At 39.3% G+C, this 22436-nt stretch overlaps 1 protein-coding gene across 2 annotated transcripts in view; it reads left to right on the forward strand.

Moving 5' to 3' along the window:
- The window catches only part of MYLK (myosin light chain kinase), a 158919-nt gene that overhangs the window by 19871 nt on the left and 116612 nt on the right, over positions 1-22436 (forward strand). The window contains exons 2-7 of one of the 2 annotated variants that reach the window (XM_009327135.1): positions 6901-7108; positions 8939-8987; positions 12013-12178; positions 15589-15754; positions 18583-18619; positions 20534-21108. In XM_009327135.1, the coding sequence (XP_009325410.1) occupies positions 6901-7108; positions 8939-8987; positions 12013-12178; positions 15589-15754; positions 18583-18619; positions 20534-21108 (1201 nt within the window). Of the gene's footprint in view, positions 1-6900; positions 7109-8938; positions 8988-12012; positions 12179-15588; positions 15755-18582; positions 18620-20533; positions 21109-22436 lie in introns of those variants that run through there. The other variant, XM_009327136.1, reaches the window with a different exon arrangement.

Consider the following 22436-nt stretch of genomic DNA (forward strand, 5'->3'; position numbering starts at 1 on the left):
GCAAGGTCATAGCTAAGTCTCCAAATATTTAACATTTTCATGTTTAACCTTGCCAGGCAAGTTCTCTGTTTTAGAAGGAAGCTTTTAAAATGGATAAACTATTCTTGAGGTATGGTTTGTGTGTGTTTAAAGTCTCAGAAGGAGCTTAACAATGTATCATGTCCACTTTCCTTTATCAAGAACATCTGCTGTTCATTTGTTAAAGCAAACTGCAGCTTGAGCCTAACAGAAGCTTTGTTACAAGACTTATAAAAGAGCTGCACTGGCCAGAACCATGTTTCCCACCTGCACTAACCAAAAAATTTAAATTAAAATAAAACTGTACCACCTATTAGGTGGGGTTGTATTCATGATGTTCATGTTGTAGTGTCCACAGTTTTGTAGTATTTTTCTTCCTAAGACTGACATTAAGAGTTCACATCAGTATGAACTATTACAACAAGAGGAGGCTTTTTTTCTTGTTAGAGAGCACAGCTCTGCCCACATGGACAGAGCATGTGTTACGGTGTATCCAGTTCTTAGCCTCCTCTGCTAAGTTTGCTCTCAAGTAATTCATTCCCCTCACAAGTAGTTTGATCAAGGTCCAGATCCAAAAACTCTTGGCTCTTGATTCAAGGAAGATAGAGGACACTGGCTAGAGTCTGATGACTATGGGAAACACCTCTTTTTTTGTAGGACCTAGGATGAGCCACATCCACAGAACAGCTGTTACTGTCTGGATTGAACCTCTTGGGGCTGCATGAGAGCCTTCAACTGTATGACCTTCAGATGAGCCCATCTAATACATAACTTGCAATAAAGTGAATAATATTCCATTTTTGCTGATACCTAGACATTGGAAGAAGAGGTACACTATACAGTCTCTACCGCATTTCAAGTGTAAGTGCTATACATTGTTTTTTCCTATATCTTCACTTCTTCAAGTAAAATTACACTTACAAAATTTGTCATGCTACTTAATCGCGTTTCTTCTGCTGCTTTCTTGATACAATCTGATGGATCAATACTCTCTAAGTTTTGCAAAAGGTGCAGGCAGTTCACACCCTGCCAGTAATGAATATTTGCTAGGCCAAATCCCTTCTTTTTTTGTGTCAAGCTTTTGTTTGCAGGCAGCAGAATAAAGGTCAAAGTTTGTCAGATATCCTGAATGGTTTTCCACATCTCCCTTGATGTCTCCTCTTGGTGTGACTTCTAATGATCTGCCCAAAGCATACACTTTGGAGCTCAATGGTAACATCTGGCAACTATAACTGAGGCTATCCTCTTTTTATCCCTTTGCAACTTCCGATCTCTGTGGCCTTTTCTGAGATGTAATTCCCAGAAATGACTGGTTTCTGGCTGAAGGTGGGCGTGGAACAGAGGATAGGCTACAAACCCTTCTCAAAAAGTTACCTCACTCTCTGGCATTCCTCAATGTTAAGATAGGCAGGCAGCCAAATAAGCAAAACACCTGCTGTTCTTCTAAAGGAGGTCACTGCTGTCAGACATCATCTACCAACCCGCTGGCCAATCTCTCTTAAAAGTGTATGCTTATCCTATCCACTGTGGATGTGGGAAACAGTTTATTCTCTTCTGCTTTGCAGGTACCTTTATGCATTAGAAAACATTTGTCATTGCTGCCATTATTCTTGTAAGACTTGTTACCCAGGTCATGCAAACTTTGTTTTCGTGGTGTTTTAATGCTTCCAGACACTACAGTCTAACTATAAATGTGCTAGCTACACTACTAGCCATCAGCGTTTTTAATAAATTATTTCTCTGTGTTGCAATGAATGAGATACAGGCTGAGCATCACTTTTAATAGCTTCACAGACTGCATATCCCTAAAAGTCTCAAGACAAGTGGAAAAGTCTATTTTTGCATAACCCTTTATCAGTGCACATGTTAATTAAAACGACAAAAACTTCCATATATTTTCTCTAAGAAGTATATTCTGTATTTTTCTGTCTTAAATATAAATGGGCAGTTACGATACCAAGTTCTTCTCGCTGAGAACCAGGTGTCAAAAAGCAGTGTCACTTAGCTGCAGGAGCAGCAAACCTGCTTATTTTAGGATGTTAAATACTACTTACTGTACCCTGTTATCCTTTAACAGCCTACAAAGGGTACAACCTTCTGCAAAAAGCAGCCAGGTATGCGCATCGGGTTGAAAGCTACATTTTAAGTAGCGTGTGAAGTATAAGAAGTTGAATAGAGAGTGTTTCTGTCTTTCAAAGGTAAATTCAAAATCAATTTTCTTTAGATGGATTGAACTACCCTAATACAACTGATTCTTTTATTCAATGATTGAATACGTTATATACATAGGTCTTAATTCTGGATTTCGTGGAATTAAAGGCAAAGGTAGTCTACAGAAATAGCAGCACAGCTGAACGCTATATGCTGACAGGATCTGGATGTTTTAAAATTCTGACTTCATGGGAGAAGGATTGTCTCTTGAGAGGAATTTTAGTCATTAGTGAAATTCATATTGCAGCATATGAAATCATCTCTATGAGGGGAGTTATTTTGAATAGTAACTGCATAAAAGTTGTACCATTGCCAGTCTTAGCACAGCTTTTGATGTGCCTGTCTATATATGACGTAATTTGGGGGGATTTTGCAAACCAAGACATCCTTTTGATAGCTGTTTTCTTTCTGATCTCATTGCTTGTGTGTTGATGGGACCTTGAGCAGCAACATGGGATATTTATCTAGTCCTTAACATCAAGCACTGAACAACTCAGCCAGTATAGTGAACATAATGCTAGACTATGTCATGTAATGTCTGCCATCATTTCCAATAGTCTTAAGGTGTTACTGTCAAAGTGAGCAACACTCAGTAATAGTACACACCTCATCAGTGTTTTACAGTTACTGACACTTTGGTCTATTGTCACTTATGACTGACTCTTTTTGGGTGCTGTGGGTTTGTGTTCATTGTTAACCTCACTGGAGCCAGCAACAGTTATTACAAAGCAGGATATGACTTTGAAGTTGAAAGCATGAGCCAAAAGAGTGCATCTCATTGCCCTAAACTGCTACTGCAACTGTGACGCATTTAAGTAGGCAAATCTATGGTTTTTTTAAATTGGTATATAAACAGCTCTTTTATGGAGCATAGATATAGGCCAAATTTTAGAAAATCTTTCCTGTGCTTTCGAACAAGAAAAAGGGTCACTGAATATATTTGGCATTGGTGGTCACTGAATGCCTTTAGGTTTGTGACAATGGGGACTAGTTTGTAGCAGCACATTTTTTAATAATACTATCCTTTAGTATACAGCTTCAACAGATTTGTTGTATTTTTTTCTCCTTATCTCTTTTCTTTGGGAACCTAGCACCATCCCTTTTCAATAGCATTCCCCCAGACCTAGATGCAGAACTGAATCTTAACTCTGGAAGTTTCACAGGCAACAGGTTCTCTCTCAGCTCTTTCCACTTACTGTGTTGATGCATGGAGCAGAAGGCCTGTTTTACCGTAGCAGACTTTTCCAGGAAGACTCTAAGCAGTTGATGGGTCCAGACAAAAACTCAAAACTCATGTTTGTGCTAATACAATGGTTATTTGCTGCTTGCTGTCAATTTTCCACGTGTTAGTGTTGTAGAGCAGGTAAAGAAAAGCTGTAGCCTCACTGGGACTGGCAATACTCACACAGGCCAAGCTGTAAATAAAGGTTATAGCCTTCTCTGCTGGGCATTAAATAAGCAGGTAAATTTCTCTTTGCTGTGGATTTATTCAAGGCAGATGTTTTTAGTGAGCTCTGGAAAGGTTAGGGAGGAATATAAAACCTGCTGCAGTTCTGGAATTGATCCATTAGGATCAAAACCTGGTAACCAGTGATTCGTTTAAGGGTCCCTGACACTTTTATGGCAAGACTATGTATTTCAGAGAGGGCTGGCTCAGTTTGAAACACATTCCAAACCCAAACCTGAAATAAATCCTTGCAACAGAGCAATTCTGTGAACTTCTGCTTTCCCATCGTTTCATTTTTGACAAAAAATGAAAGAAAAAAAATACAGAGTTTGGGAAGGGAATGACTCAACCTTTTGAAAGGAAATGGCACGCTGATCGCCTGTGTTTGTAATCTTCTGTGTGGCGTTTCCTCAGTGTAGAGGTGTGGATGAACAAAATAATACAGACATAGAAAGCATAAAATAAACACACATGGAAGAAACGGAAAAATACTTAATGTAGGCTCAGCCATGTGATACTGGAAGGACATGTTTAATGGTCTACCAGAGCTTGAGGGGTCAGGTAAAAATGGCCTTGTGTGGTCCAAGAGGGACTTAAGAATATGATAAAACAAAAAGAAAAATGGAAGGAAGATGTTTCCCGTTGCTTCAGCTCCAGTTGTTCCCTGGGATAAGTGCTGGAAGGCTTATGCTTGGGAGCTTTGAAGCTGGGTTGAACAATACATAGAAGAAAACACCAGAAGGAATGATTGTGGATTGGAAAAAATAGTAAATATATTAGGTGACGTGTAATTGATGACTTGTATTCACAGGCCAGAATCTCAGCAGCTGTTAACAGATGTGGCTAGACTAATGTTAGTAAAGAGGTTGTGACGTAATGCACTGAAAACGTGGTTCTTTCTTCACACCAGTTCAAGTACTACTCTGTCATTTTACTGTATTTTATTACTTGAAATAGCAGTTTCAAAGCCATTTTGCCTCAAATATTTCAAATTCAAGGAAATCTTAATATGCAGTGAAGCAAAAATGAGAGGTAGAAACTCCATTCTAATATACTCTCTTGGCTTTGGGTAAGTCACTTAATCTCTCTGTTGGTTTCTTAATCTAAAATGGAAAGACAGGTATGAGGGCATTGACAAGTTAATAGTAAGAAACAGTTCTTTGGTACAAGTCACTTTCTGTACCAGTGAGCACATTATCAACTAATAGGAGTTACACTACTGTAAAAATCTCATATTGATGCTTCACAACTCCCTTTTTCTGAAAATGAGATGTGCTGAGAAAGATATTGCTGGGATCCTGCCCTCTGAGTAAGCACTAAACCAGTATGCTGGGGTAGTGTTAGGGGGCATGGTTGAGTGGGAGCTGCTGTCTTTCAGAAAGCACAGGAAAGAAAAGGCGTGGCCGCAAAGAGCTTTAAAATACTGCTGTGGTATTTTTAAATGGCAATTGACTCCCCATTGTGCAGGATCCCACAATGTGGGTTCCAATCTTCATGGAACATGGCTCTTGCTTAGGTAAAGATAGACTCAGAAAGAACTTGAGAAGTTTGTAGCAAAAGTGGAAAGTTTCTCCAGCTTATTCAGCATATTCATGCTCTTGGCAAACGCTAAAGCCCTCTATATATATATTGAGTAAGTAGTGCCAGGAAGAAGAGGTCGCCACATCACTGACAACATTAATTTGTCTGAACTGATACCCAAGGAATTAAAGGAAAGAGAAAAATTTCTGACAGCTGTAGGTTAAGCTCCAACAGATGGGAAACCCAGCTGGAGTGAGGTGGGGCTGGATTAAAAATGAAAGGTTTTGAAAGAAGTGAACTAAGAATGGGTAAGGTTGGTTGGCTAAAGATTGTAATTTGGAAAGTAAGTAAGTGCTGTGCAGTCAGAAGAAAGCAGAGCAGAAATGCAGATTGGAAACTGAGGGGAGAATGCTGGGAGGAATTTGCGCAAGCCACAACCAAGCCTTCTTCAAATTAAGACAGATCATCAATATTTTGCCCACCTGGAGGTTGAAGGGACTTCCTGTTCAGTTGCCAAGATTTGATAACGTAGTTCAAAATGCAACATTGCTCCTTTCCCAGTGAGCAAACACAGCCACAACTATTACTCATCCCAGCTCATCTTGATCCACTCAGTTACTTCATGACATGTAGGCAAAGGATCAAAGAGTCGGAAGATGGAGAGCTAACATATCAGAGTGGGGGAATAGGAAAGAAGGGGGAAATACTGTAATCAGGAGTTGTTATGATGACTGGGGAGGTGTGCTAACAGTTAATACATACTAAAGCGACCTTCAAAGAGGATGGCATCTCTTATATAAAGCAGAGGAAGAACCTTTGCCTGAGGAGTTAATTTTTTGGTGGAAACTGGTGTATGTCTGCTTTTCCCGTTTTTTTAATGACAGAAAGATACAGATCCTCAGCAGGTTTCAACAGCTCAATTGAAATCAATAACTCCGTTCTCAGTTATACCAACTGAGAATCTGCCTGCAAATCTGAAGATATCATTAGTGCTATAGCAGGCAAGGACATATTAATATGGTATGGGGCTAGTTCATTTTGTTGAAAACTCTTCTTTGGGCTACCAGTAGACCACAAAGCTCTTTAAGTTGAGCAGTGTGTTTGTGTGTGTACGTCTGGGTCTTTATAGTCCCCCTACCACCATAACATGAGAATGACACTTTCTCAAATTGCAACTCCTTATCTCCTGCTTTTAAAGATCAAGACAAAATTTGGTATGTGTCTGCATTTCTTGCCTGTATATTGCCAGGAGCACATTTGAAAACTAGGTGGCTCCTTACAGATTTACAATATAAGCCTAATCCTTGGCAACCGTGCTAGAAATTTTTGGTCTATACCTTGCAATCTTGCATACTTAGCGGTATAGTAGCACTACTGCCCTTGAGTCTCTGAACAATGGGGACCCAGGTGTCAGGATTCTTCACTGGCACCGTCGCTATGCTTCTGCAGGTAAACCATTCCAGTGGGAAACTTTTCTGTGTATGTTTCTATCTGCCTGAGTAGTCTTATGATTTTAACAGTTTGACTTATCCAAGAGTTTTTTCATTTCATTATGTTCTGCCATTTGGCTTGCAAAGAGTATGTCTTTAACAGCTCCTGTGTCAAGAACTTTCCACTGCATTGCTAAATGTCCAACATTTCTTCCTAATACCATCATCTGCTATGTTTGCCTTCTTTCTCCACTCTCTCTCACATCTTTCCAGGTCAGAGGCTACCCCGAGCCTCAGATCACATGGTACAGAAATGGGCATCCTGTCCCAGAGGGAGACCATTATGTCGTGGACTGCAGCATTCGGGGGATATTCAGCTTGGTAATCAAAGGTGTACAGGAAGGTGATGGTGGTAAATACACCTGCGAGGCTGCAAATGATGGTGGGGTTCGTCAAGTGACCGTGGAACTGACAGTGGAAGGTAAGAGGATACTTACACTGTTGTTGTGATGATTACAGAGTTTAACTGAATGAACAAGCTGAGTTAAACTGTCTGGTTAAAATCACAACTGTACACACATGCTTTCTCACTGGTGCAAGAGTAAGATTCATTAATTGCATTTCACAGTTTAAGACATTTTGCAGGGAGCTACATGTCTATAGCTAAGATAAAGCGTGCGTTCAGTTTCAGATGTGTATGATGATGCCCAGGTAACAGAAGACCTAGCTTTAAAGACTTTGCTATAAACTATGTAATTTTCATGGAAGCCACCACTCAGGACAGAAACAGAGGCGTGGAAAGTTAGTATTTTCTCTCAGGCAGTAAAAACTGTGGCAATCTTGGTTGCTTCACAGCCTATCAGATAGGCACACTGAGGCAACGGGTTTCTGGAGTTCTCCATGCATGCTTCCATTTGCTAAGCTGAATGCCTGGTTGTAATTGCATGCTTAATGTCACACGGGAAACAGCCAAGATCAAACTCAGGAATTTTTAAGAGAACATCTGCATATTAGATAGTTGTGAACTGCCAAATTTTAAATGTAGAGAGTGACACAAAGCCAGGGAAGGATGGAAATCAATTGTACTGCTTCTCTCTTTGCAATATGGTCATGTCAGAGATCTGTTGAATATCAAAGCTCCTCAGGTCACAACTTTGTGTTGAATACTTGAAGCAAAGCAAAAATCTGCAGCAGTCCTGAAACAATCAGCATTTGGGTTTATTTGGAGTCAAAATCTCTAACAGATATCCTCAGAGTACATGCTGAAATATGCATAGATCTGGTATGATTGTTACTGCCTTCTGTTGTGAAAATTATGCAAAATCTTTTTTTTTCCCTAGTTTTAAGTTGTGACAACTTTTATGAGTGACAACTTGCATGGGGGTGGAGGACTTTTTAAAGCTGTTTTTATATCAGTTTTTCTGACCTGGGCTTTGCTGCAGTTTAAAAGCAATTTCATGGCAGTACCCAATGACTGAATTTCTCAGAGTTTAAGAATTACGTGGCCTTTATTCTAAAAATCCTTCTATGCATCAAGATAGCAAAGCACAGATTTTTTCTGTTCTCAGCAAAGATATCTATGTGGGTCTGACTGCTACTTGAATAAATGAGTGACTGAAACACAATGTAGTCTTTCCATCCTGCATGGCTGTCCTATCCAACAGTAATGTAGATTCTTATAAGGCTCTAGAACAAATTTTTTTTCACAGCCATCAGAGCTGTTTGTTTCATGCTGCCACTCTGGAACTACCCCAGGCCACTACCCTTTTTTAATGTGCCAAAGCTATCAGGAATGCTGTGTGCAGTAGATGGCGCTGAGCTTACACGACTTCGTACGCATCTCCCTATCGCTCACACCAGCAAGCATGATGACCTATTGTGCCTCAGAAAGAATCATTTTACAGAAAAGGTAGTCTGGGCTAGCACAGGACAAAAAAACAAACCAAGTAAAGTAAGACCTCTTTCAGAGTTCAAAAACCTTTTTTTGCTATCTTAATTTGAATTAGTGCTGCACTGTAGAAATTAGACACTGTTTCATTCACTTGTTTAAAAACATTTTCGCATGAATAACCTGCAGCGTTGTTACTACTGAGGCCAGGGGCTAGACGGTAACTCTGCTAAAACTTGTTTTTGAAATTGGAGAGCCTAACTTTGGACTACAGATGACATAACCTTATACTGCAGGTGTTGCATTTCTCCTTTATGTTTGAAACCTGGAGAAATGCATATTTTACATAGTCTTTGGTACCTGTAATTCCCAATGGTCTTGCCAAAACTTCTGACTTCCTGTCTTTCTGTCCTACGCTTACAGGAAACTCCTTGAAGAAATACAGCCTGCCATCCAGTGCCAAAACCCCTGGGTAAGAAGTCCACTGGCTTTGATATTGTTTAACAGACACCTAAATATGTTTTGGTAGGAAAACATGTAAAATGACTCTTTCTAAAGAATAACCACTTCTCCCCATTTTAAGTGCCTCTTGCATTTTGTCTCCAGCTGATTCACTTTAAGGGCCAGTCAAAAAGGGTTGGATTCTTGTCCAGTTCTCAGTAATTCCTCACTGGAAACGTATCCCCAAGGCTCCTTACCTGTGCAAGAATCAGAGGGAACGGAGGAAGCAAAGCCTGGTGGTTAATGACTCAGTCCTGCACAGCATTGCATTGGAATAGAGTAATTGCTTGGCATGATTTCTCACACTTGTGAGGTGGGGCTGCAAGAATGGCTGGGCTCTTAGAAGCAGGGCAGTGCCAGCTACAGCAACATCTGAAAACAAACACTTCGATATTTGTGAACTCAAATGCTCTTAAGTCCAAATCTCCATTTATCCCAAGCAGAATAGCTACTGTGAGAGCTGCTGTGTTAGTAAAATGGTTGAGGCTGTCAGGAAGACGTAAGTAGGTTGATACAGCTACTGCTCCCTCACACTGACAGGAATTAATCTGGCTGAAAACAGAACATTCTGCTGGTATCTGCAATATTGCACCCTCCTCTGCTGCAGTATTGCACCTTCTTGTCTCTGCTCTCTGATATTCAGAAATCCTTCCCCACATCTTCCATGACCTGACAGTCTCCTTATAAAGCCGAAGCAAATACTGCTTTAAGAGTCATCAGTAAGAAATAAAAGCAACTGAAATCAGCATTCTGTCACCTATATTTTAAGTATTTTCAAGCGACACAGTGCGTAAACTATAGTGCAGAAGAAAGAATTGTTCTGGTTTGGAGTAACTGTTAGCAAGAATGGGTTGATGGGGTGATCTACGCTGGCACACAGAAGAGCCTTCTTGCTGTCATGTACTTTCTGCACTTCAGTAAGCATTTACAATTAAGTGAATGCCACTGTTTTAAAAGCCCCAGGCCTAATTCTTCCAACAGCTGAATTCATTTCTTTATAAGTAGCTTGAATTTAAGCAGAATTATTTCTGATTTATATCCCTGGGACTGAGTTGCCCTGGATGTAGACAAACATACATGTTTCTGATTATGTTAGTGATCAGAATACAGATAGTTAAAACTGAAGATTTTAATTTCATCATTGGTATGAATATTGTTTATGTATGTTTTGAATTTTAAAATTAACTGAGATTACAACAGTGAAAATAGTAAGTGAAACTGAGTAATCAGGAAGGCTTTTACATGACAGTGTGTGTATCACAAATGTGCTACAGAAATACACACATGCTAAATAATCAAAGCAAGAAAGGACAGTTGAGGTTGCTGTTAGGTTTTGTTATATGTTCAGACTTTCCAAAGCACTATCCTAATCCATTGCATTGCCTGGAGTTAGAGTGATTGTCCTCATTTTTCATTCTCATGTGTTTTACTCGTATTTAGTATTAATAATTTTATGGTATGGAAAATTTATGCCTTACATAAACAGGGAGGAGGGAAAAGAAAAAAATATATACATTTCAGTTTATATCTAGTTTATATACCTAGGATATATCCTATATATACCTTTATATACCTAGGATATATCCTATATCCTAGGATATCTAGGAAACAGCCATAAAGCTGCAGGCTAGCTAGTAGTTGATCTTCCTTTAATGCGTTAGTATATGTGTATAGATATATAAATATGGAAACACCACCTAAAGATGGTCACTAAAAGACTTCTTTAATACACATTTATGCTCTTCTTTAGTGGTAGCATGAGGAAGATGACATTAAAAGCTATCAGATACTTAATTATATGATGAAGTGTTTTCCATTTTAGCATATTACAGTCACCCTTCTCTCCCAAGACTTTTTGCTGGTCCTCTTGTCCATGTAAATCCTTTCATTATGGTACCGTCTCTTACTTCGAAACCTCAAGCTGCCTATATGGTAACCATCATGTCTCGGCAGCACCTTGGACTAAGGCGATGCGGTCTCTGTTAGTATCTGACACCTGGTAGAAATGGTGAGGTATTGACACATCTTACTTTCATGTGGTAAAAGGCCATCTGGAAAAGAAGGTCTTGAAAATGGTTCAGTTTGCTTGAAACTAAAGGTTAAAAAAAAAAAAGAAATCACCATCTGCCATCTGCCAATGTGTGTCTTTGTTGTACCAGGGCTTCAGAGCAAAGAGTGTGAGTGTTCCCTTTGACATTAACAAACCTGAAGTTGCACTTTTTTTTTTTTTTTTTTTGAAAAAATATTCCTTGATGTTTTATGGCTGTGTAACTGAGGGTTTTGGACTGCAGTCACTAATGTCACTCTAGTTTCATTCCACATGCCGTTTACCAGCAGTGCCATCCATGTAAGTAGAGCTGGGCATTTACACTTAACAGACATTCACCTGGGATGGGTGTACTTTGGTTTTATGCCCTTTTCATGTCTGCTTTGCAAACGTTGTAGCGAATGAGATTCCAAACAGAAGCCTTCCCCAAACCAAAAATCTTTACCAAGACATGTCAGAAATGTTGCAAAAACAAGTTGCTGATTCATAAATCAGAAATTACTGTGTCATTGCACTCAATGTCAAAACAAATTACATGATAAAGAACAGCAAACAGTGAACAAGTATGCACAAATAATCTATTAGGAGGCAATTAAGAAACAGAAAATGGGAAAAACTAAATGCATGCGTGTTTCCTATCATTTGGTTTGCCCAGCTCTGCTTATAAGCAGCAAATTGTCCCCAAGATCTGTTATGTGAGTTATGTGAATGCTGGATGAGGGTGTGTAGCATCATACTATTCAGTTGCATGAGGAGTCAAGAGCAGTCATCACCAGCATTTCCATTTCTTCCATTGGCCAAAAAAAATATTGTGTAACTACAATCTTGGTTACCACCAATTGTGTACCTTTGTTGGCAGACCACTGGTCTAAAATGCTTCCTGAAGTGTGCTCTAACCACAACAGCTTCCAGTTCTTCTGTAAAACCGGGATGTCAATTGCCTTTCCAGGGGAAGACTTACTGTTCCATCTGTGGAGCATAGGCCAAGCATCTGGGGAGAGAGTCCACCCAAGTTTGCTACAAAACCCAATAGAGTTGTTGTGCGTGAAGGCCAAACAGGCAAATTCTCATGTAAAATAACAGGACGACCTCAGCCTCACGTAACTTGGTTTAAGGTATGATTTCCCAAAAAATTAATGTTTTCTTTCTCTTTTGAAATTTTTGACTTGAAAGGATGAAATGCACTTGCCACTGCAAATTATCATGATGAGAATTTACATACAAGGAGAGCCATACTCTTCCTCATTTTTATGCTGAATAAACTCACAAAAGATAATAGCGTTCCTTCTCAATATGAACTTCTCTCTTACTGTCTCATTGTTGAAAATATTTGTACAAAAAAAAAATCTGAAAGCACCAAACAAGATCCAGGTTCCATTATAAAAATAGCGAGTATGGAACATACTTGCCCAAAGACCTTACTAACTAGATAAGAGAAATAGACAAAGGATGGGAAATGTGACTATTATCATCATCTCTGTTTTATAGAGAAGGTCTGCAGGGATTTAATGCTTTGACTGTGGCTACAGAGGAGTCTCTGACAGCTGTGAAAATTAGAGCTCTATTTCCCAAGTTCCATGTCAGTGTCTCAGTCATAAACTGCCTTTTCTTTATCACTCACATTGGGTTTTACCTGTACATTAGAATGGAGATGATGTTTGCAAGGAAATGAAATTGAATTGAAAAGAAAATTAACTGTTTAGGAATGAATAGATATGATTCAGTTTTGGCATGCATGATTGTTTTTTGCAAATTAAAAAAAAAAAATCTAAGGCAGATGAATAACAGTTCAACTGTTTCAGTCTGACTTCTGCTAAAACAGTGGTAGCAGAAAAGTGTCTGACATAAAAGAAAGGAGACCTGAGCTTATCAACTTCAGATCTGCATTAAAATTGGGAATTGTGAGCATCTGTCATTTACAAAAAAGCTTTATAAATGAGCAATATTTAAAATTCATTAGAGTATTAAAAAAGCATTGAAGACTTAAGTCCTAGTGCCCCCTTTGGGCATACACAAGACCTCCAACCATTTTATTTTTTTTTGTTAGTAAGGAGAGAGCTTTCAGGTGATAATTAAATATTACACTGATTAGGCCATTTTTACTGAAGCTATTAGTATTTTAGAGAATTAAAATTACTTTCTGTAATTTGGAAGAGCAAATATATGACTGCTCTGGTGGCATCCTGCTCCCCTTCAGCCTTCAACAGACAGTTGCCTTATGTATAGTAAAGACAAAAAAGCTTTTCTCAGAGCTTTTATTCTCTTCTGTTGTCTCCAGGTTTTTTTGGGGGGGCGGGAAAGAAACCACAAAAAAAACCCAGATAACTGCTCGTAGAGCAGGGAAATGCTTCCAAGTCATTGTCTGCTTTATTCCAGACTTACCCTTGTTGTCTGTAATACAAGAATGCCAGGGTACATCTCAGAAAACAAGCAGCCTCTTGCTGTGGAAGCACTCACTAAGACATCTCCTTCAGTTGGCGGCTCCATCTAGAGTCTGCTTCTCCCTCCAGCTGCCATCAGTTCTTTCGGGCCTGCTGGCAGTCTGCAATGCAGCTGCTCCACAACAGCCTGCTTCCAGTCCCACCAGACTCGCTCAGGTTTTCCAGCCATGCAACTCAGTGCAAAACAGGATTTGTCGTTCAGTTCTCTTTGTTCAGGGCTGCGTGGTAAACAGCAAGTAGGGACTAGCAATCCAGCAGCTTGGATCTACGCTTTGGTACTTCTTCGTACATGTTTTTGCAGTTTGTTAGAGGTTATATTATATATTTTGCTATTGATTGTCAGCTTCTATAATGTGTTATTCTATAATCTGGCATTCATCATCTGATCAAATGAATTAAGTATGCAAAGTTCTTGTTATTAGCAGCTCCATGAGTTCTGTTCATGTTTATGTCCTTAAAAAACATATTTCAACACTTGCAGGTCTGCATATATTATTCTGTAAAATACCACAGGTGTGTTGTTCAGAGGTTCAGTAGTCATACCATTGCTGGCCTGCAGACACCCAGTCCACTCTCTTGAACTGATCCTCAATCCATTGCTTTTGGTTAAATTGGTTTTCTTTAGGCTTTCATAATATTATTTTAGCACCTATTTTGAGCACCATGAAGCTGTCTTTCAATAATTCATATGCTCCGTAAAGTGCAAATGTGTTGTTGCTCTTTATCAGAGTTTTATTGGCAGGTTGTTGTTGTGAAGCATGTTTTTGCATCCCTGTTCATAAGGCATGGATTAACAGGTAATCATGCATGTGCTTTGGCTAGCTGCAAACAAGCTTAGGCCCACAATGCTTCTGGTCATGTCAGGATGGCGCTGCAGGGTCCTGCTGAGTGGTAGGTATTTCAGCTCTGCCTCAGCATCATGGAAATGAACTTAACATGGCTGCTGGACCACATCTGGCTAGTGCAGAGCCAACACATGACCACCTTCCATACAGCATGGAAGCTTTATAAACAATTAAAACTGTACTTTTCAGAACTAATGAATAAGCTTTTTTGTAAATGTCTTACTTGGCTTACTGTTTTCTTTCCCCCTTTCTTACTTTTTAAGTTGCAAAGAACAGAAGCTTTTACTCTATCACCACCAAACCCCTAACGTGAACTAGCTTTTTTTTATTCAAATAGGACTTAACAGCACCCAGATAGCAGTAAGTTGATTGAGGCTTCAGGAATGACGGTGTCTGAAAACACTGTAGCGTTTCCCAAATGTTTACTGACCAAAGCTCTACAAATCATAGATTTGTATGCTTTCCCTTCCTAAACTTAGGATAGGAAAAGCTGTAGTACCTGATAGCAAGGGACTCCTCTTTAATGGCTGGTGCTGAAGCAGAAGCACTGATTTGCTCACAAATGAGGTGTTGGTCAATTACTTCATAGAATTTAAAGACAAAAATTGTCGTTCCAATCATACCATCTGTGTGGCAGAGAGCATAGAACTACATGCATTTCTTCCTGCCTCGAAGCTGTACCTTTTGATTTAACTCCAGTGTAGCACTGCAAAGGAGCTGTGGTGCAGCAATGCCTTTCTTAAGGTATGCCAAGTGCCTTCTGCCACCCCCACCTGGCCACTGATGAGGTCCTCTTATGCAGAATTTTTTCCAGTTCCTGAAGTGATACAGCATAAAGGAGCTATTGAGGGATAGAGATATACTCCCCAGCTTGGAATTTTTTGCTGAAAAGTGTGATGTTTGACTTCCTGGAACAAACATGAACCAAAAACTGGTTTGAGCCCACATACCGTGAGAAGGCATTTTTCTAGAAATATGGATATAGTAAATAATGAAGAGCCAAAACCAAACTGAGATGAGTGGGTGGCAAAATGCAGGGAAAAACAGCTTCCCGCAGATACAAATTATAGAACTTTTGGACCCACTTTTTTGTTTATACCATCTGAGTATTATTCATAGAAGGAATTTGGCTAAAAGATAGGAGAAAGGCATTTTGACCTGATGTTTTACCAAAAAATTTCTTGCTCCCCTTCTCTTACCAATAGCTAGCTGTCTCATGATGTCTTGTGATATTTGCAGGGTGATATGCAGTTGCAGCAAAATGAGCGTTTCAACATGTTTGAGAAAACAGGCATCCAATTCTTGGAAATCCAAAATGTTCAGCTTGCTGATTCAGGAATTTACACGTGCACAGTGGTAAACAGCGCTGGGAAAGCGTCTGTGTCTGCAGAGCTCACCGTTCAAGGTATGGCAAAAAGTTTACAGGAGAGAGCACAAGTAAACCACAGATATTCCTTTAAAATATTTTTGGTTCTGTTCTCAGTATAAGCATTCACTTTTTCCCATTATCTTCTCTCTTCATTGAATGATACTGTGATAGCTTGGAGCATGCTACAGCTGAAAATGTTGTGTTGGTTCAATGGGAAAAAGGCTATCCAAATGCTTTATAACAACTTTCTTTAAAACGAACTTTTCACTTTTCCTGTGATTTTGACTTCCGTATGTTTTGAACATAGATTTTAATTTCAGCAAATGGAAACCTTGCACTTGTTATTGTAATCAGTAATTAATTTTGTATTTGTTGAGTACCAACACCAGGTGCACATTTATACCAGCTCCCTTTTGGGAAACAAAATTGTGTCTATATTTGTAGAACCAGGAAAGTGAAGTAAAGGAGCATAACTCTAAACTGTAAAAGAGAAAAACAACTTAATGAGATTAAAATTCAGGCTTCTCAACTCCCAACCCTGCCTTATTTCACTGCTGTTAAAGGAAATAAATGTCTTTGTATAAATAATTCAGCATGTTCTATTCCATATATACATTATCATATACAGTTCATTTTGCAGTTTCATGCTTCTTAGGGTGCCCTTTGCATCAGCCTCAAAATCATACAGCCTTCAGCAACCACACTAAAGAGGAATTTCATCAGTCAGTGGGTAAGCAGTCACTGGACCCAATTAAATAATTAAATCAACAGCTGCTGGCTTCACCCACAGTCATAAGATCAGTGGGTTACATACACACCCAGCAGTGAATTTTTTGATGCAAGATTTTTAGGTTCACATCAATGCTGTCACTCTGTAAGATAACAAGAATATAAATAACAAGAGGATTTACATTTGGGATCCTCAGAACCACAACTAGCCTTTGCCACCTAAAGCTTTACTTTTTACCTGTAAGTTCCAATCTGACGAAGCCATTGTAGAAGGAATTTCTACAGGTTGTCCATTCAACTGATGTTTTGGGTCATTTTGTTCAATAAGCCTTTTTTTAAACATGAAACTTGATCCTTACTTGCTGTCCCTGAAGTGGTGAGGTTTCTGTTGTGTAATGGGTACATCTGCGTTGAGAGATGATGCGGAACTGGGGTCACAAAGTCAGTTGTGGTATATGTTTGCTTCAGATGCTGACCACATCTCTGAATAATGCGGGCATTCTTTCTTGGATTAGTACAGGTCAGTAAAAAGGGCACTCTCTTGCAATGTACTTGACTAATCAGATGATTCCACTTACCTAACCACAATATATAATACCTAGTTCTTTCATTATCAATTAAATCAGGTCAGAGGAGTTGCTGCAAGATGCTAGCAGACAATCAAGTGGCTCAGAATGATTACATTTTCTTTTAAATCCATGCAATCTCATATATAGATAAACTTGTTCCAAGAGCTACATTTTTTTCCCCAAGTTCCCATAGTGGAAAGTGGAGAGGGAGGGGGGAAATGTTCTTTTAATTGACAGGGTTGCATGGTATTGTCTTGTCTGCAACCAGTACTTATTCAGCTTCCCCTTCTGCATTTATCCAGACTCTTTTCAGCTTTAATTTTTATGTGAAGAATTTCTGTTACTGTTTATTGACAGGTTTATTATAGTGAGGTCAGTGGGTTATTTCCCTCTCTCACTGCAACTTTTGTGTGTGTGTAAATAGATTCTTTTGGTCACACTGAATGGTGCAGCAAGTCCAAGCATTTAGATGTGGATTTTTGCTTGCAAAACACAGTGGAAATCAGGGTATCATCCATCACATGTTTTTGTCTTTTCCCTGAGGTGAAGTCTCTGAAAGCATTTTTATGGAGTATTTGTTGATGACTTGAAAAATTCATTATCTTGCAAATTCATTATTACATGTCTTTCTACCGTAGTCTCTAGTCTCACAGCTGACAACAGTGTAGATGTAACTTTGATCTGACCAGGAGAAAACAAGCTGCATCCTGTAGTGTCAAGTAGGGAAAAATGGAGAGATGTGGTTGGTACTTGATCTGGAGTGGTATTTCTCTCCTCCCAACTATGTATTATCTCATGCTGCCCCCAAGAAAAACAAATACTGTCAAGGTTTGGGAGAACGCATGGAGAATTACATACATATGAACTAAGAGACTGAGTATGGGCAAATGTGTGCTCGATTATATCAATGCAGTTGATGAGGTTACCTTGGCAAATCAATATAGCTCAGCCATGTTCCCAGATTTCCTGGTGGTGTTGCAAAGTGAAGAAATGTGATATATTAGCTTTTGTGTTATTCACGTTAAACGTGATAATACTTGCTACACAGCAAATGAGTTGGTAAAAGTTTACAGGTGAGCTCAGGTTTTGGGAGTTTTTACTACTGTTAATTCAGTTTTGTGTTTTAGCCAGAGGAAAGCTGCAGTTTCACTGTGGGCATGCTCAGATGTAGTACTGATGGTTTGTCCTTCTCTACTTCTACAAGCTCTGTGGAGTTCCCATAAGGTTTGATGAGCTGCCTCCCAGTTGGAATCTCTTCCTTACTTCTCTCCCCCAGCAAGGAGCCTTTGAGCCTCACAGACCCTTTAGTTCTCGAGGGACTTGAGAACTTAGTTGACCCAGCAATGTCTCAAAATGGACCAAGACCTCTTTGTGTTTCAGCTGAGCTGCTTGCTGTTGTCCATATCAAATTTCAGGTGTGGTGATAGTCAATCTTGACTTCAATGGATTGAAAATATGAAGAGTGAAGGTTCTTAAGTATATTCTTTGCTTAAAATCTTTCAAATTTATGGAATTGTGTACAGTATTGTATATATAAGTTACCTGTTTTTTCTTTTTTTATTTCAGGTCCAGATAAGACTGACACATATACTCAGCCACCATGGTATGTTTTTACTGGAGTACTTTCTCAGAATATTTAATTGCAGTGCACTAATTTTGACATTTACTGCATGAGGCTTCCTCACAAAGTGATAAATTTTTTTCAGTCAGTCTGTATTTGGAAGTTAGAAAATGTTCACTTGGAATGAGATTCTCTTTTACTGCCAAATTCAGCTGTCCTGGTAGACTCCTATGAAATAGTTGGTGAAACTGGTGGCAACACTATGAAGTACAGAGTTCTGGTCTGGTTCAGGAAAGCAAAATTTAGATGGCTTTATGCTAACTGTTCCCATGTAGCCAAATAGTTATATAATCTGAACAAAAACTATGTGAGGAGAAATTATATTCTGTACAAATTGGTCACACTTCCTTTCTGGAATCAAAACCCTGCATGCATCTTGTCAGTACAGAGCTGGTTGTTCTTCGCTGTCATAAGCAAAACATGGTATGGCCATGGTCTTTGCTGTTGTCTGAAAATACATACAAAAGTGTGGGTAAAGTAACAAGAAACAAAAAATTTCATATTTTAGGGCTTTATCAAGATTTTAAAAGTTAAATGACTATAATTTTTTTAAAAATAATTTTGTAAAATGGCTTTTCTTCATGAATAGAAAATGCAGGAATGAAATGCTTTAAGCTGACTATGTAAGACACTTTCATGAAGGCTGGTTGCTTTCCAGTCTTCAGGGTGTTTAATCTGACCTCACATGCCCTGGATGGGATTTCAAAATAGCAATTTTACATTGCCCTAACTCCATGTCCACCGCAAAGTGGATCTGAAAATGCTGTGCTACCCTGTTTTTCAGGTTTGTGTGATTTTTAGGAACGTATTTTAAAATAAGTTTAGTGTAAATGAAACTGCAGCTCTACAGCCAGAACTCCCCATGTACTGCGTTCTCCAGTGTAGTTTTGCCTCCTCCATCGTTTATTCCCAAAAAAGAGGTATTTTGTAAAATGTAAAAATGTTACGGTTGTAACTGCAAATCTCATAAGCATTATTTCTCTAGTACATTTAACTCTGGCTGAAGAAAGTACCACAATAAATATCCCGAATCTCCCTGAGAGAATAAGTCAATGGCACTAAGAATAGCAAAACAGAGCTGGGCTAGAAATTACTTCCCATATTTCAAATATGTTCCAGTTCTGCCTTGGAATAATATTTAGGAAGTGTGAGACACATACACAGTGCTCTACAGGTAATAGCTTAGTGGTCAGGGCAGTCAATGTCAATGAAGGAAACTTAGATTCAAGTCCCCATTTAGTCAGCTACTCTTGTGCCCCCAAAGTACTGAGCAGCAGATCCATTGTAATTCTGAGAAACTCTTCCTAATAATACCATAGCTGATATTGTTGTGTCCAGTCAATTGATTCTTTTTTTTGACAACACCCCCTCTCCCTCCCCTAGACTTTAGTCAACTTTCCTGATCAGTCCTCTTTTGAAATTACCAAAATTACAAGACACCATAATTGGAAATATTAAATTCACTGCACAATTTACATTTTCATTTCCCTTTAGGGAACTATTTTATGTGGCATTTTGAGCTATAATTATACGTGGCCTCAATTTATTGAAGCATGAAGTAGTGTTACATCATGGTCATTCCAGGGTCTCGTGTAGTTGCTCTCTATCTAAAGCAGCATATGCAAGGTTAGCATCTGACTCACAAAACATGTTAGAACCTGAGCAGTGGATTTGTATCCAGAAATCCCTCAGTTGAGACAGTGTCTGAGCACTGTTCACATTTTATGAAGCTTTTCACTTCCCTTCTTTCATCCATGTTCTTAATCTTTGTGAAGGAAACTAACGGCTAATTAGTTCACCTTCTTGCTAAGGGCTTGTACATTTACATCATTGCTGATAATAATAATTAGTCTTTATACAGTGTCATATATCTGTAAACTTATCATTTTCCTTCAGCATGCCATCAAAACCAACAACACTTACTGTTAAAGCCATTGAAAATTCAGAATTCAAACAAGCAACTAGCAATGGGATTGTGAAAGAGCTGAAATCCAGCAGCACTGAACCCATGGTTGAAACCAAAGACAGGGTGTCAGCAAAGAAAGAGACCTTTTACATCGCCAGAGAAGCCAAAGACAGTAAGCAGGGACAGCACCAAGAAGCCAATGCAGTGTCTCCTCAAGAACCTAAAGAAGGCAAAAAGGGATCTCAGGTCTTGCAGAAAACTTCAAGCACCATCACACTACAAGCTGTCAAACTGCAGCCAGAACCAAAGGCAGAACCCCAGGCCGCTTTCATCAGACAGGGTGAAGACAGGAAGAGGGCTGTGCAGCCCCTGATGTCAGCTCAACAAACCCTATCTCTGACAGGGCAAGTCAGTCCAAGGAGTAGAGAAGCAGAAAACAGATCTGGAGCCCGGAAGGCTGTAACGGAGGAGAAGAGAGAGCCTCTGGGAATTCCCCCTCAGTTTGAGAGCCGTCCACAGAGCCTGGAAGCATCAGAAGGCCAGGAGATTAAATTCAAGAGCAAAGGTAAAGGGATGAAAGTTATCAGAGCCCTGGGGTTAGTCAGGTTCCCCTTCTGTGTGTGGAAGTGGGGAAGCAATTCCTTCTTCACTGCAAGTTGTCCTCTTCCTAAAACATTTTGGAAATAGATGCAGAATCTCATGCTGTTGCCACAATACTCTTCTCAATGAAATTTTCAAATCATTCCATACTGTAGTGTCCATCCCTTCTCTCATCTGGGGTTTCCCCAGGTGTAATCAATGCCGCTCTTTCTAGGAGGTAGTTTTAGGGCCTCTTATGTGAGGGTGCAAGAGAGAAAATGGATGGTACACTTTCCAGAAATGTAATTAGTTATATTGCCCTTGAGCCAAAAAAAGATCAGATGAGAAACTACAATCAGTCACTGCATTTCCCTTGCGGAATCTACTTTTACCTCTCATATTTGGTCAACCTAGTGCTGATCATAGTGCTTCCTGACGACTGAAATGATAAAGTCAGAATTGAAAGGGAGGTTGAGAGTTTGGTCTGCAGAATTTGACTGGGTTTTAACCTCAGAACAGTAACAAGAGCTGCATTTTGCTGAATCCAGGGAGGATATTTAGAATGCTGCTGCTTTTTTTTATTACAATTTTAGTAGAACATAATTTTGAAGAATTTTTCTGCTGTTTTTTTAAAATAACATTCGCATTTTAAAGTGTTCCCACAAGTGAGAGAGAAATTGTTTTTTATGTCTCTGGAGAAAAAAAAATCGCAACAAAACCATGGGAATTTATTTCATTTCTTGATAGTTCTTGCCCCATGAGTGAACAATACAATTTATATCACAAGCCTAGAAAGTAAGAAGGGGAGGAAGTATTCCAAAGATCCTGGCACCTTTTGAATAGTTTATTTTTCAGGTATATTAGTACTAAGAACATGGATTGCTTTCCATCAGAGCATCTCAAAATCTTTGCAAGGTTTAACTAATTCATGACCCTGTTTGGTAGGGAAAAGTAGTCCCTATTGTACAGAAACCAAGGACATTGTTCAGTTCTTCTTGAAGCCAGTGAATGCCTTTCATTTGGCTTTGGACTCAAAGCACAAACTCTTACATGCGAAGGCAAGGTGTCTGTAGGGAAGTTACAGTGGAATGTCCCTAGTGTGCTTTAATAAGTAACCTGAGAAACATTCTTTCCTGAGAATCCTCTCCGCAAAGGGTGACCAGGGTTGCTTTCACAGGCACCTCTGCTTCTTGGTTGCAATGGACAATGGAAATGCTATTACACCCTTAAGGAGGCTTCTACCTGCCAGGCTGTCGGCTCAGCATGCTTCTGGGTCTGTATGGTTACTACAAAGCATCCAGGTTCTTTCATGCT

The sequence above is a fragment of the Pygoscelis adeliae genome, unplaced genomic scaffold (genome assembly GCF_000699105.1).
Source record: "Pygoscelis adeliae isolate BGI_AS28 unplaced genomic scaffold, ASM69910v1 Scaffold227, whole genome shotgun sequence".
Classification (NCBI taxonomy): domain Eukaryota; kingdom Metazoa; phylum Chordata; class Aves; order Sphenisciformes; family Spheniscidae; genus Pygoscelis; species Pygoscelis adeliae.